At 40.6% G+C, this 16,473-nt stretch overlaps 1 protein-coding gene across 2 annotated transcripts in view; it reads left to right on the top strand.

Annotated features, from left to right (window-relative positions):
* Positions 1 to 16,473, top strand: part of MARCO (macrophage receptor with collagenous structure) — a 231,178-nt gene that overhangs the window by 182,741 nt on the left and 31,964 nt on the right. For both annotated transcript variants that reach the window (XM_069616601.1, XM_069616600.1), the window contains one exon: positions 11,995 to 12,039. In XM_069616601.1, the coding sequence (XP_069472702.1) occupies positions 11,995 to 12,039 (45 nt within the window). The remainder of the gene's footprint in view (positions 1 to 11,994; positions 12,040 to 16,473) is intronic.

Raw genomic sequence — 16,473 nt, 5'->3', positions numbered from 1 at the left:
GGGAAGTAATCTGCCAGTGCTAGGTGGGAGAGCAGGGTTGAAAGTTGACTTCCCTTAATGATCAAAGGCATTGTGCTTCCAAATGCATGACGCAATATTGACTGCAAGTGGAGGATTGTGTCCAGTTTATACAAAATGGAAATACGGTACTATATTTCAATACAGAACATGTTCATATTCTTGTAAGAACGCTTTAAAACTGTACATACCAAAAAAAAACAATCCTGTCATTTCACATGCTGCGCTAGCAGTGTGATATGTAAGGAACTCATGGTGGCAACAGTAAAGAGAGACACAAGTGATCACAGTTCAAGGGAGTTTATTAAACTCTATGCAGGTTGGAAAAAATGCCTAATCCAAACCTAAATCTAAGATGGGAGATCCGAGGTAATAGCTATTTCCCTCTATCGTTTCTATGTTGGGGAGAATTGTTTGAGATGACAAGGGGAAAAATTGGGCTCCCATTTTCTGTTCTACATGCTGGAAGGGAGTTGTCATGCTCTGCATCGATGTCTCACCATTGAGGGAAAATGGGGTTGGACTCTTTACATGTAACAGGGTTCTATAACTATCATCAATTGGACCAGATCCCATATAAGGAGCTCATGGCGGCAATATTAAAGACAGACACAAGTGATTGCAGTTCAAGGGTGTTTATTAAACTATATGCAGGTTGGAAAAACACCTAATCTAAACCTAAATGTAAGATGAGAGCAAGTGTCGACCATCAAATGAAAATAAGGCAGTCCTTGTGGCGTTGTGTCAAAATAAATGGCCTGTACTAAAATATAATGAAAACAAGAACAAAATGAAATTAAATTATGCCCTTAATGGATAAATAATCAAAATTCAAATACAGTTGCATTTTCTGCATTCCAGACATATTCAGGGTTCTACATAGTCCATTAATAAAAATGATTTTTATGTGTCCTGTTTTATGTAAAATAACATGTATGAAGTGGTGTGTCCGGTAACAAAAATGATTGAAGATTATCAGTGGTTGTAAAGCAAACTTCTTATTTTATTAAGAATAAATGCAGCACTAAAAAGAACTGATGCTGCAGCCAAAATGAACTCCTTTCGTTAGATGAAATCTGTTTGAACATTTCTTATTTCAAAGCATCTGCACTTTGCGCAGGGCCCTGCTGGACCGGACTCTTTGTAACCCCACCCTCCCCTTCCCATCCCTGCACCTCTGTCTGTAAGCATGCATGATCTAAATGTACTACAACCAGTTAGTTTGTCTGTCTTTCCCTCCCCCCCACCATTTTCCCATCCCCCCCACCATTTTTCCATTCCCCCTCCCCGAGTTTGGTCTCACCTGTACCACTTCATGCACTTGCACTAGGAGAAATGTCGTCAGGCCTGGTATACTAGTTTTTCTGTTTAGAGCATTCAGAATATTCAAGGCCTAAGAATGGTTACTGTATTCCCTTGTCACATTCCTGCCTTGAAGCCCTTTGAAGCACTTTACCTGTGTAAAGCGCTATGTAAATAAACAATACATAAATAAATACATGTCTAAACCTGTTTTCAATCTATCACACTATAACATATTTGGTCAGGATCTCGGGCCATTATACAGTCTGTGCCAGTAGCACAGAAAGCTGTTTGTGCTGGTTGCCTATTGGACCCCCCACAGTTGGCAACTTGAGATTTGGGGCCTGATTTACAGAGTGTTTTAAAATGAGATTAAGCCATTGTAAAATGCCTTTGTAAACCAGATCCATGACCTTGTGGCAACACATATATTATACAATGGCTGAGTGCCTGTGCATTCTCAAGGAACATTCCTTGATTTGCATTAGACTGTGTCCCACGAATATCAGGGACTCCTCATTCCATGGCCCCATTTCCTCATGACTGAACATGCTCTGTGGTCGATGCAGCAATGGGGGGAATCAGAAAATCCATACTGCCCATCACAATGTTTGTTATCTATGACCATATGGGACTTTTCAGAAAAAGAAAAAAGGGCCTGTGAGGTCTGGCAGCCTACCCGGGATAAACATATACAACTCGTATAAAAGGTTAATTCCACTGCTCTCGCTTAAACATTACATTGACAGACTTCCCAAGGGCCCCAGGTGCTGAGAATTCGATGATCCCCAAAGCAAATTATGATCCATCCATACACAAGACAGGCCATATGTATATATACATACATATATATGGCAGGGGCCAGTGAAACTGAATAGCAGGGAAAGAGAGAAGTACCATTCAGACCTTGAATACTGCCATTGGAATTCAACTTCTAATGCATACCTGTATGTGTAAAACTACAAATCATTTACAGAGACAGGCACAGATAGAAAATAGGATTTCCAGGAGGGCATTATGTTTTCCAAAAGCTCCATTTCATCTATGCCTAAGGTAGTGGTGACATACCACAAATGCTTGCTAAAAAGAAAAATCATTTTGTTAGCGTAATTTTGGTGCCAACGTGTTGCTTTTTTTTGGATCATCACTCTATTCAAAATCTTAGCGAACACTGTGTAAGCAAACTGAACATAACATATGGAAGACACAACAATGTGCCAGACCAAAATGAAGCTTAAGAAAGTACTGGAAAAACAGGAACAGCTGATAAGAGACCTCTCCTTCTTGAGCAAGTGCAGAAGAGAAAATCCGATACCAAGGGGACCGAGTATCAAAATCCTCTGGAATCAAATTACAATACAAGTTTCCCACAACAAATATGCATCAAGACTTCAGAACAGAACTCCTTTCGTTAGATGAAATCTGTTTGAACATTTCTTATTTCAAAGAATCTGCACTTTACGCAGGGCCCTGCTGGACTGGACTCTTTGTGACCCCACCCTCCCCTTCCCATGCCTGCACCTCTGTCTGTATGCATGCATGACCTATATGTACTAGAACCAGTTAGTTTGCCTCTCTCCCCCCCCCACTTTTTTTCCATCCCTCCTCCCCGAGTTTGGTCTCACCTGTACCACTTCATGCACTTGCGCTAGGAGAAATGTCGTCAGGCCTGGTATACTAGTTTTTCTGTTTATAGCATTCAGAATCTTCAAGGCCTAAGAATGATTACTGTATTCCCTTGTCACATTCCTGCCTTGAAGCCCTTTGAAGCACTTTACCTGTGTATAAGTGCTATATAAATAAACAATACATAAATAAATACATCTCTACACCTGTTTTAAATATATCACACTATAAACATATTTGGTCAGGATCTCGGGCCATTATACAGTCTTTGCCAGTAGCACAGAAAGCTGTTTGTGCTGTTTTCCTATTGGACCCCCCACAGTTGGCTACTTGAGATGTGGGGCCTGATTTACAGAGTGCTTTACAGTGGGATTAAGCCAACAACTTTATTGGTGTTTGCTACAACCACAGAATGATAAAACTAGAACAGATCAAAACGATCCTCGAAACAAAGACACTTCACAGACATACATGGAATGAACTCCGGGTGTCGACGAAAAGGCTCCAAGAATCTCTTCTAAACAACAAGAGGAAGAAGCTTGAAGCATTGAGACAGAGAGTTGAAAACACTGCAGCAGTACTTGACAATGTGAAATAGGGAAAGAAGACATGCTGCCAACCTCTCATATTATTCTCCAAAACCAGCCCTTATGAGCACATTTACAAAACAGAACTGTGCAGCAATTTTGAAACCTTCGTCAGATAACACAGATTGAAGAAATTCGTTCATGACAAACTGGATGACAACCAGGAGAGCAGCAAAATTGTCAACAAATGGACACAAAATTCCAATGTCACTCTGGACATTGGGCACAACCCAAACTGGATCGATACTTTGAAACTTTCAGACATAGAGACATACTAGACAAATGCATCAAACACCTCTATAACCTAACACCTCCAGACAGGAGGACTACAACATCTCTGAACAGCAATAAGACTATTACAATCACACCGGAAAACGAAGGAGGAGCAGTTGCCATAATGAACACCTGTGACTATGTGCAGTAGGCACACAGGCAACTTTCTGACACAAGATATTACAAAAAGCGGCTGGAAGTTCCGACCAATCAATATAAAAGAGAACTCAGCAAGATCATCAGTAAACTTCTGAATGACTTCCAGAAACACATTCAGGTCTTAGTACCAGATAACTCAATAGCTTGTACTTTCTACATGCTACCCAAAATGCACAAAGAAAACCACCCTGGATTCTCAATCATCCCTGGATCAGGCACGCTGACTGAGAACATCTCTGGCTGTGTTGAAAACTTAATGATACCACCTGTAAGAGAGACACCCACCTACAAGAGCACCAGAAATCTACTTAACAAACTGGATGATGTAGGCCCTCTCAGAACGGGCACATTACTAGCAACCATGTATGTGGAGTCACTCTACACAAACATTCCCCAGATTGACGGCACTGAGACATGTAAACATGTATTGGGTGGATAGGTCGGGGGCAACCCGCTCGCCTTGGAAGCAAGAAGATGCAGAGCAACACAGGTTCGATCCCCGGGTCCATGCTTCGAAACCACTGGGTATTAATTAAATAACCAATTAAAATTAAAATGCTCTTAGCAATCATAACGCTTGCTGACACTATAGGCAAGTGCATAGAATTCATCTTCACTCACAATTATTTAAATTTTGGTGCTGATACTTAACCTCTAAATGATGGAGACAGTCATGAGTACTCGAATGGCGCCCCAGTATGCAAATGTATTCATGACACAATTAGAGACTGGTTTCCTTGCCACATGTGACTGCAGAGCTTTGAGAGGCCTGTGCTGAATTGATGATATCCTCCTGATTGGGGCTGCTGGGGAAACAGGACCCCTTAAACCTCAATGAAAGACGTAATCAATTACGTGCAACCATCAACCTCAAACTCTCTTACTCCCTTGAAAAAGTAGATTTCTGCAACACCTCCATAACAATAAAGGATAACCTGCTACAGAACATTGTATACCACACACCAGCCAACCTAGCCAGCTATTTGAAGAATGACAGCTTCCACTCAGTGCACACAAACATGCTACAATATTCAGCCAATCATTAAAATATGATTGAATATGCTCTGACACAAGGGACCGGGATACAATTATGCACACTTTGAGATCAGACTTCATGAACCAAGGATACAACAACAGAATTGTGTACAGCAGGATTCACAGGACAGTGCAGATTCCCAAGAGCAACCTCTTAGAATTCAGTGGAAAAGAGGCACAAACCTGGGTGCCAGTGGTAGTCACATAGACTCCACAGTTGGAAGTCCTCAGCAAGATTGAACTACAACCCATTCTGAAACAAGATGAACATCTGAGAGATGTTTTCCCTGAGATGGCCCTCTTTGCTTTCAGATAACCAGCCAATCTGAAGAGAATGATGCTAAGAAGCAAACTACACAAAAATAGTAAAGAATATGGAACTGTGTCTTGCAGAAACAAAAGATGTGTAACCTTTCCACATGTAAACATTTCGAACACAATCAAGATACCACAATGGGCAGACTACAAGATTACGGGATGTTTTACATATGCATTCAACAATATTGTTTACTTGATTATGCGCTTGAAATGCCCCGGGTGCGGCTACTATGCAGGGGAAATTGGTCATCTCTACATAAATGCATGAACCTCCATCGTCAGAGCATCAGGTGATGCGCAAAGGAGAGCCCAATTGGTGAGCATTTTTCATAAGCTAGTCATATCCCTGAAGGTCTCAAAATTGATGTACATCAGGGTGATTTCGAGACTGACTAAGTCGGGAAGCCCTATGAATTCAAATGAATGCACATTGTCAATATACTGACAAGGGGCTTAGACAGACATCACAGATTTATGAGTCGTTATCCCAACTAACAGATCTCTAACACTTTCCAACTTTGTTTCCGGAGCCATTCATGGGCATCCAACTGACACTGCACCAGCTTCTCTGAAGCAACAACTAGTTGCCAGACTCTCTCCAAACCAGCCCCATCTGCTCTCAAAATTCCCCAGCCAAGAAGCTTCCCAAAGACTTGTAAGCACCCCTGTCTCAAGTCAAAGCATCCACGAGTCAAAGGCCTAACACATGACAGTTGTGCCTCCCCTCTCTCTCGTCACACCACCTACCATGACTGGCACTATCCCAGCCCCTCTTGCCTTCCTGAGAGCACTCTAACAGGAAGGGCTGTGTTTTCTTTCTTTCGTTTTGTTTCATTTTTCCCTTCTCTTCAGTTTCACTGACCCCTGCCCTACTCAACACAGTATACCATTCAGACCTTGAGGACTGCAATGTGTGGGGGAGTTCTCCATCTACTGGATGCCTGAGTAAAACTACAAATCAGGTACACAGACAGACACACCTAAAGAAAAGAGGATTTCCAGGATGGAATATTAAATCTGTAATGCTGATGTTTTTCAAATACTTCATTTCATCTATGTTTGAGGAAGTAGTGACATACCACGAAAGCTCACAAATAAGTGTGTGTGTGTCTGTTGTGTGTGTGTGTGTGTGTGTGTGTGTGTGTGTATACTACTTCTTTTTATAGACTTTTTTTTTAAAAGTGTGCACTTTGTTTATGCACATTTGGTTGAAATCGACCAAATCCGCAAAAATGTATGTGTATGTGTATGTGGGGATAGAGGAGTGGGGGAGGTGTGAGTGGGTGAAGTAATGAGGGGATGATGGTGTTGGCTGGAAACAGCCATCAGGGGTCCACCGTTAAAAAAGAAAAATTTGTCACATTCATTTTGACAAAAAGTGCACAAAGAGCACACATTTAAAAAGGTATCTATGAAAACACATAGAACTGATTAATGCACAGTTACCACTGCGAGCCATCAACACACATGATGGTAGAGCACGATAATGTTAACCTTTATGAGGGCAAAGAAAATAAATCTACTGTTGCAATAGACTCAACAGCTTGGCAGCCAGATGTGGTATATTCTATTCAATTTGTCTGCCTTCAACCCAGATTGGAATCATCCAGAAGTTAAGCCAGAAATACTGACCACAAAATAAGGACCTCCCAGAAGCATTGAATAATGAAGAATAACACCAGAAGGGAAATATATCTAACACTCACATCTAAAAGCAAATCCTCTGAGATGTCTTGCAGTGCACCTTCCAACCAGTGTTCAAGGTCGATATTGCTTGCAATAGTTGGCAGTGTTAGAGTCAAATGTGTCACATAGTTTAAGTGCAATACAAATTAGATGGCATTGAGGGATGTAGACTAAATGTAACGAAGTAAAAGCCATACTGATTAAAGTGTCTGTTAGGAGGTCTAATTTACTGTAGCAGAGCTACCCGTCTGAAATGTTTGGCATACATACCAAATAATGACCTGTGAGTAGAACCCCTATCGTCATCTATTTTGCTTGTTCGGACACACCTTGTAAATCAACTTTCTTGCTGTCTTGGAGGCCTTGTTACACCTTGCCTTGGTCATCGTCAATTCTGTTCACAACACTAACACTGCGATGGCACATCTTATCTGTGCCAGTGGCTGGTAATATTTGTTGAACATGTAACCTACTTTGGCAGTTGATCATACTTTATCAGTGTTTGGAACCGTTTTTTGTGTTTTTAATACGTGGGTCTCCATCTTTTTTGGGTCTATCTAGAGGGAGTTCTTGCTCTTTGCCGGGGTTCTTGTCACAGTTTGTAGTTGTAGCCTGGTGCCAATGAGCTGCTCTGTTGTGCAAGGCTAAATGCCTTTGGTGGAAACTGTTTTAGTACTAGCCATTTTGTAGAAGCCATATATACTGTGTAGGTTTGGGAGAGAGTTGTAGAGTTGCCAGGAAGAGCTCGTTTTGGCTGCCATACAAAGTGCATTGTTCTTTTCAACTATAAACCTCATTTACATACATGTTTCTTGCTTTTTAGTAAAGAGGGCAGTGTTGCAATAGCATTGTACTTTGTGTTCAAGCCAGGGCTTTTGTGGAAGCTGGGGGATAGGGTGCCATAGAATGTTGCCTCTAAGAGCAGTAACAGTTGTAACAGTGACAGTTGTTGGGCTAAAAACGTATTTATCAATACTTAAGGGTTATCAGCTTATATATTACAGCTGTTTTTACCATTTTGGTCATGTAAATCTATTGGTTACAAAGTTCGCAAAACTTTCCAAAATATAGAATTATTGGCAAATAGACTCTGGGGGTAAACATGTTGTAACATGCCCCTCCATACGATAAACGCAGATAATCTACTAAAGTTAAAGTGGGAGGCCTATAGCACAACGGAGAAGCATGAAATCTCCCTGACAAGGATAATGTGGCTATTGAGTGCATAATAATTATTATAATAATAATAATAATAAGCGTTGTGTTATAGGATCAGCCATTTTGTAGACCTGAGAACTACTATGTTAATTGTGAGAGAGGGCAGTTGTAGGATGTTGTCTCTAAGAACAACATCATTATTTTGGCTAAAACAAACGTCAGCGGTCAGGGCTTTGTTTTTTAAGCAATTGTGGTATATTTTGAACTTTTCTATTGCCCACAGACTTCTGTGGCCTCTAAAACATCTTTAAACTACTTTAATTCAAAATAGCACCCCATGTGATATGAAAAATATTTTTAGTGGCCAAAAATGCATTTGAGATCTTTTTTGCAGCTCGTGTATGCATGTCCCCTGGACGTTTGTTTTAATCAGCATCAAAGTATGCATTGGGGAGGATTGTAGAGTGTTGCAATCTTTGAGAATATCAGTGTTGCGCATGAAGCGTCAGTGTCCTAGCACAGAGGATGCTGGTTGTTTAAATGGATTGTGAGATATTAAAACAGCCATGCAAAACAGGTGAGGTGGCGGGGGGGAGGACGTCGCATACATCATAAAAACGCTGCACATTTACTTTGTTAAGTTATGTTTGGTGAGATGTGTGTGCTCTTTGAAAGATTCAAAAATATCTGATACTTCAATCTTGTCATTGTACATTGTTCTTCCTTCAAAGTGTTCAGAGAAGATGATGATTGTATATTGCAGTATCCCAAAGTAGCCTTATCAGGGGTTACAACATTGTGTGCAAATATCAGAGTAAGGTCAGATACTGCCATGACTGGTTAGAACACCAATGCCAAATGTCATTATTCCACATTATGACACCACCACCACATTGTGTTGTGCCCATTACATTGTTGCATTTAGCATAGCATGGCCAGTTTCATATTTCCCATTTAGCAAACAAGTGTCTGGTTCTGTTATTCTGAGTTAAAACAGAAAGTCCATACACTTTATTACGGCCTCTAAGCATGGCAATGCAGTATTCCATGTTCACCGCTTAGCAAAGAAGTATGTCAGGATCGCATTGTCCAATGTTAGAATGACAGTATGAAAATCTGTTAACCCCAGTTACCACTGTAGTGCCAGATTACATTTATTCCATTAATACCCTTTTGGATATCTGAGCTACATTCCAATTTGTGTTGTTAGCACAGTGAAATCAGATCTGATTGTGCCTAGTTATGGGTATCCGGTCATTATATCGAAAACATTTTTTCGACATACAAATATGTCAAATTCTTTTTCTTTGAATTTCTTGTTTTTTTTTTTTATTTTTAAGGGTTTAGTTTTGTTTAGTTGGCCCAAAAAAATGTTTAAAAAAAAAAAAATGGGGGTTTTGGGGGGATCCCCCCCAAAAAAAAGAAATTCAAAAAGGCATGGAAAATAAATGTAGGCATTTTTGATTCGACATATTTGTATTTCGAAATAGTGACTGTCGAAAAAGTCACTATAAACCCTAGTTATGTATGTTTGCATGTCCATATGTGTTTTATAAAGAACAAACATAGTTGGCAAGCAATGGCGTGCTGTACATATTGGCAGCTCCGGGGATTTACAGAGAGTGTGTGGGGTTACCAGATGTGGTTGGTTGGGTATAGGTGGCAGAGATAGCGGGGTGGGGGGACTTCTGAAGGAGGAGAAGTAGCTTTGAGTGGAAATATTGGTTATTGGAAAGAAGTCCGATGAGGAGTATGCTCTACAGGTCCTTCCTGAGCTGTGGTATGGAAGGGACAGGTCTGATCTGCAATTGTATATTGTTCCAGACACAGGAAAAGGTACAGTTCCTATTTTACTCACTGTTGCAATTGTTTGTTTCTTGTCGGGTGATGTCGTGACATAGGATTATGCACTAGCCACCAGAGATGTGGATTTCTCCGGATTGGTAGAGTGGTATAATAATAATAATATTAATAATAATTTGTTGCAACAGTTTTGTAGGTGATGCAGGCTGCCTTGAACATGCTATATGACTGAGGGTGTAGAAACTGCATCTCTTTGAGGATGGGGATGATGTGGTTGAACTTTCTTTGTCCAGTGATAAGTCATGATGCAGTGTGCTGAAGGTCATTCAGAAGGGCCAAGTTGGCAAGTTAGAATGGCGTTTCCACTGTCCATGTGGGAGATGACCAGAGCTTAGAGACGAGGACAAAAAGCCTGATCTTGCACCCAAATGCAGGAAAAGGATATTTGGAGGTGCACAAGCTGGTACCGGGCTGTTTGGGTCTTCTTGTTGATGTGTGTTTTTAATGATAAATCACAGTTGATGGAAAAAACAAAGGATTCTGCACTGGGTAAGATTTGATGCATGACTCCAATGAACTCCATTAAATTAAGCCAATTATGGATCTAGGCATGCTTTGTTGGGTTTCATAAGTGAATGAATTTAGTCCTTGTTGAGTTCAATTCAGGTAGGCACTTGCCATCCAGGTCTGGATGAGGGACTGATCGTGCTTGATAACCACAGCCAAAACACCTCTGCACCAGGCTAAGAAACTCACCATATTTGGAGGCCAGTGCATCACCCGAAGACAGAACATTGCCAGCCAAGAAACAAAGAACTACAAGAGGGAAAAAAACAGAAAGCAGTACTTTTCCGGCTATGCATGTGTTTCATGCAGACCTTACCCATAATATTAATGCTGATAAGGCTGCCCCCCACCCCCACTATTCTACACCACTCGAGGAAGCACCTGAAGACCCTGCTCCACAAAGATCAATTACCCAATGACTGGTCACTCCACTGAACCCAAATAAACCCCTGAAAAGTACCACTCTGCCCTGCTCCACCTATGCATCGCAGCTCATCCATTGTCACTGCCTCATTCATCACAACCCCCTATGTGCATTCCCTATGTACAGCGCCCTATTGCTTTCAGGCTAGGTTAACCTTTTATACTCTCCATATATAGGTACATACATACATACACACTTGATTCAATGAGTGGGCCTGTTAAGCACAATAATGATAGATTTTTGTATTCCTAATTAGCACATTAGGTCCAGATGCCGTAGGTTGCACAGTTAACACAGCAATACCAGTTTCCATTAAAGAAAGTCGACACACCGGTGACAATTTACATTATTCCCAGAAGGCTCAGCGGTGCTAGATATCACTATGTCCAGTTACAATATTACGGCCAGATTCCATTTCGTCCAGTTTCCACATTGAGGACAAAGTCCATTCTGTAATTTTACCAGAGTAAATGCCTCTTCCTTTGTACCCACTTAGCATAGTATGCATAGAATGACCAGATTCAACTCTAGTCAATCACTGCAGGTCTGCCATTTTCCTGTTCATCAAATGAGTGCCGCAAAAGTACACCCAATAACAGCACAATTCAGTATGCTCAGTTAGTGATATGATTTGATATGATAGGTTATTTATAACACGCTTAATACCCAGAGGTTTCTAAGTGTGGACCCGAGGATCAAACCTGTGTTGCTCCATGTCGTCTTGCTTCCAAGGTGAGCACGTTGCCCTTGAGCTATCCTCCCGAGACAAAAGTGGAGTGGAGTAAAAGGTACCTTCTAGTATACACAATATTGTGATATTCCAGTAGATATTCCGGTGAAGACCCTTGCTTCACTTGGACCTATCATCTTGGGCTTGGTGGCCATCATCTACTGTGTGAGCCTCCAGCAGTGTCACTAACACTTACACAATTCTGACACCATAATTGAAAGAATTCATTGCACTTCAGAATGTCCTTTACCTGCAAGTCTCATTAGCTCTCAGTGTTGAAAACCTTGTGTCTTTTCTTTTTGAAACAGGACCACCAGGAATTCCAGGCGTCAAAGGTGAAAAGGGTAATCAAGGTAATGGGATTCAGTGTGTATTATTTGTTGTATTATCCTTTCACGTTGTCCTATGTGCATGTTTCTGCAGATTACATATATGTGTCAGATCCCTCAACGTAGGGTTCATTTGAGGAAAAATGGAAATGGCATGGAGGTGATGGCCTATGATTGTGAAAAGGCCCCCTCCACAAAATGTTCATCATTCATACCCAGAAGTGTAAAAGGAGAAAAGAGAGGAGAAATCAACTTTGCACCTTTTTTCTCTTACTTTGTTTTACAAATGGGTGGAATCCACCTGCATTTAACAGGTGAAAAAACAGACTTCTTTGGAATCCATTGGTTTACCTGCAGTATGGATTTATCAAGGGGGATATCTAAAACATGACATTGCGGCAAAGCAAGGTGTAAAGATATTTTACGGTTTTCTATACCAGTACAGGGGATTTTCGTAAGGTTTTGCAGGTGGTGTGGGAGACGGGAGCGTAAGTAGATCCCTTCCTTGTACATGCAACTCCGCCTGTAAAAACCTCTCTGTTTTACACCAGCATGATGTTCTCATGCTGGTGCAAAAAACTGTCAGAGTGCCAAGAAATCCACCTGCAATTAGCACATGCTAAACGCAGGTCTATTCGACAAAAATCCATTAGTAAATGCTGTCTGTTACAGACATCATTTACTTTTTTACAATACGAAGGGTAAAAGTGAAGGGTGAAAGTGAAGGGTGAAAGTGAAGGGTAAAAGTGAAGAGTAAAAGTGAAGTGTAAAGGTGGCACAATTACACTCAAATACGAAGGATCACACAGCGCAGTTGATTAACAGTCAACCTGGTGAACTCATAAGTAGACCATTTAAAGAATATTTTCGTTATATGAACAATTAATTCCACTGCATGCCACCGCTCAGCCATACAAATAATGAACATAATAATTAGTCTAAAGAAATTGTAAACTTTTTATGCATGTATTTTAAACATGCTTTTGCACTACTCCATTAAAAAAGTACCCCATGATTTGAAACGAAAATCGTACAGTAAGTAACGTATTTATCGTTATAGGATTACAGATAAACTATCACAAGATGAAAAAATACACACGACTGGCAGAAAACACTCTAAGGTCATTTTCCAATCACAAATACGTATAAGCAGATGGAGACTGTTATTAACCTCCTCTCAACCACTCAGAATGTTCAGTGCGCAGTCATTAACTACTAGTATTGATTACATTCTGAACATTCTAACTTCAAGAGCAGATAGGGAAACCACAATGCAATTTCCAGGCAAGATGTCTTTCAGCAAGACACTTCCACTCTGGGAGAACTTTTTTTAACAGCAACTTCCACAGTGGAGAGACCGATAAAACATGGGATTATGCTTTCACTTTCCTATAGATAAACCATTTATGTTTGCATGATGCCTAATGGATGCTCTTTAAAATTCACTCCAGTTAAACCAAGTTGCAATTAAACTGCTTAACTTAGACAAACATGTTATTTAAATAGCGCACAATCAAAGCACATTTAGTTTACAAACTCGATTTACTTTTACTCACTATTAAAGTAATGTTTTTACTTCACCACCAAAACTCCAAAACATGAATTGCTACAACTAGAGTGCTAATAGCCTTATACACCACGGGAGGGGTCATTATTGCTGGGAAAATGACCCTTTCCCAACATATGACCCTCTGCTTCGCCTCAGTCATAACTTGGTGGCAGGTCATTATACCGCGATGATGACCCCTCAATCGGTCTATACAGCCATAATAAGTGTCGGAAAAAAAGTGGTAGTAATGGTAACCTTGCAAAATGGAGGGGAATTACTACCAGCATGTGGTTGTCATTCTGGTGGTAATTGAATTAATTTCTATGATGGAATCTCCCTGATTTTACCACTGACTGAAAGGAGGCAGCTTGCATAGGACTCTATTGTAAATGCCTCCCACAAACATAAACTAAAGAAGGCAGTTACACGTTTTCTAAAAATGTAATAGAAATATTAAGAGTAAAGGTGAAGTCACCTATCTTTTACACATTTCCACTCTGTTTTGGAAATGTAGAACATTGCACAACCGGAACACATATGTGCAAACATTTCACAGTTCCCTACATAGCTAATTTAAAATGTTTTATAACTACCCCAACACACTCGTCTGTGGCAGGGTGAGAAGAGGGCAGCTTGATGGGACTGTAGAAGAGGAGAACAACTATATATATGCAAAGACTCAGATACCGAAAAGGAACATTGTAATATATAGACCACTGTGCTCAGAAACGGATAAACATATCCCAAATTAATTTCAACCTATATGATACGTTCCTACTCTTAAAGTGACATTTTTCAAGTGCATTCAAGGTTCATGCCAGTGATTATTTTTGTCTAGTGAGTGTAGCCGGTGCTTTTGTATTTACAAATAATATAGCCTTACAGACCAATGGAGGGGCCATTATCACAGAATAATGACCTGACACCAAGTTATGACCCAAGGCAAAGCCGAGGACCATATGTTGAGGAAGGGTAATTATCCCAAGCCATATAGACCACTTCCAAGGTCTTCAAGGCTATCAGCACACAGTGGTAGCCAAAATAAATGCTTCCTCATTACAAGTTCGGTGGTATTCCGGTGGTAAGTCTGCCAGAATACTGCCGAATGGATTTACTGTTACCACCAACTGGTGGTACGGCAGTGTTAGCCCCCATTTACGGGGTTCTCTAGGACTCTTTTAGCGGAATTGCCACTGGCGGTAATTCTGGCAAATCTGCTGATTTTTTGCGGTAAGGTGGAGGAATGAACTTTTTCCTCCACCTTACCGCCAAACCCATAGCTCAGCGGTGCGGTAATGCCCTGGTAGCTCTGTTACCACTGCATTACTACCATTTTTAGGCTGCACCACCAAACTCATAATGAGGCCCATGTTTTGGAGTTTTGGTGGTGAAGTAAAAAATGACATTTTAATACCGGGTAAAGTAAAAAGGCATTTGAGATAAATTAAATGTGGTTTTATTTTGTAATATTTAAATAACAGTTGTCCTCATGAATTAAGAATTTTAATTGTAAACTTGGTTTAACTGAAACAGGTTTAACATGATCGTGTATTTGGAGTAATGTAAAAGTAAACGCTTTCTCTATTAGAAAGATATGATAGGTTATTTATAACGCACTTAATACCCATGTTTCTAAGCGCGGACCCCTGTGTGTCTACAAAGGCGAGGGAGTTGCCCCTGAGCTATCCTCCTGAGACAAGAAAAAGCATTTTCTCATGTTTCAGCTTTGTCTTTCTTGTGTTCAATTCTCAAAGAGAAAGTGTCTTGTAAAAACGAATATTTGCCTGGAAATTGCATTTTTGTTTCCCCGTCTGATTTTGAAGACAGACTGTTCAAAAGTGCAATCAAAACTAGTACTTATTTGGTCCTCTAAACATTCTGATTGGCTAAGAGAAGGTCAATAATGATTTCAATGTGCTAATTGCACCTGGCAACCAGAATAGTCCTGTGTAGGAACTCTCTATGTCCAGAGGTCATGGTGTATTGCATTTTCGGAGGTTACTGAATATCCTTTTGGAAGGAAAAAAAGGTTTGTTGGAACGGCAAAAGTGTATTTTTGAAGTGAACGCCGACCTTATTTACCAAAACTGGAGTTGCAAGGGCAAGGCTTCTTATAAAGGGAAAGGATGTTGGAACCTGCATAGGAATTCTTGATCTCTTCTGTACAGGGAAGAATGAGGTCAGGGAATGTATAACTTCAGCTTAATTTATCATGCATCCAGAAACACAATACTCTTCGACCGCGGACGGATCTTCTCCTAGGCCTACACAGGCCAAACAAACATCATCCTCTTTGATTCCAGTGCTAAGCACCCTCAAACCATTTTAAAGACCCATAGCTCTGGTAGCCATCTCACTGCTTTGAATAAAAGAAATACGAATGGCATTCCTCTCTCTTTTTGTGGAATTATTCGTGGTATCAGCCATTAGAATGTCAACATATTTAAAAACATTCAGGTCTGGGTTCCCCTCTACCGAGAACAAACATGGCCAAATACCCTGTTCTATATAAAGATACCCACTCGATTCGGGAGGGTCTTCAACCATGTTTTTGCTCACTGTACCTTTCAAATGTAAAAATATCCTGAATATAGAATGGACGGCCCCTCCATCATTTTTTGCAGAGTACATCATATCATAGAGTGCAGAGAAGTGACATCATCACTAAAGCGTCAAATGAGCTGTACATTATTTTTTGTTTAGGCCAAGGGAGGGCCCCCATTTAGGGGAAGGAAGGGGTATCAATTGCTGCCAACAACCCTTGAAGCCTGCTTTGCGGCTGCTTTGATTTATCCAGTCTGGCTGCTTATCTTTTCAAAGCAAATAGACCTTCTGCTTTTGCTAGCTTTAGAAGCTATACATGGTTGTCTGTTGTCTTTCACTGGTTCTGAACATGCTCCTTGTGTTTG

The sequence above is a fragment of the Ambystoma mexicanum genome, chromosome 9 (genome assembly GCF_040938575.1).
Source record: "Ambystoma mexicanum isolate Mex_15411 chromosome 9, UKY_AmexF1_1, whole genome shotgun sequence".
NCBI classification, from domain to species: domain Eukaryota; kingdom Metazoa; phylum Chordata; class Amphibia; order Caudata; family Ambystomatidae; genus Ambystoma; species Ambystoma mexicanum.
The sequence above is the reverse complement of the archived record's forward strand: the minus strand, read 5'-3'. Positions and strand labels throughout refer to the sequence as shown.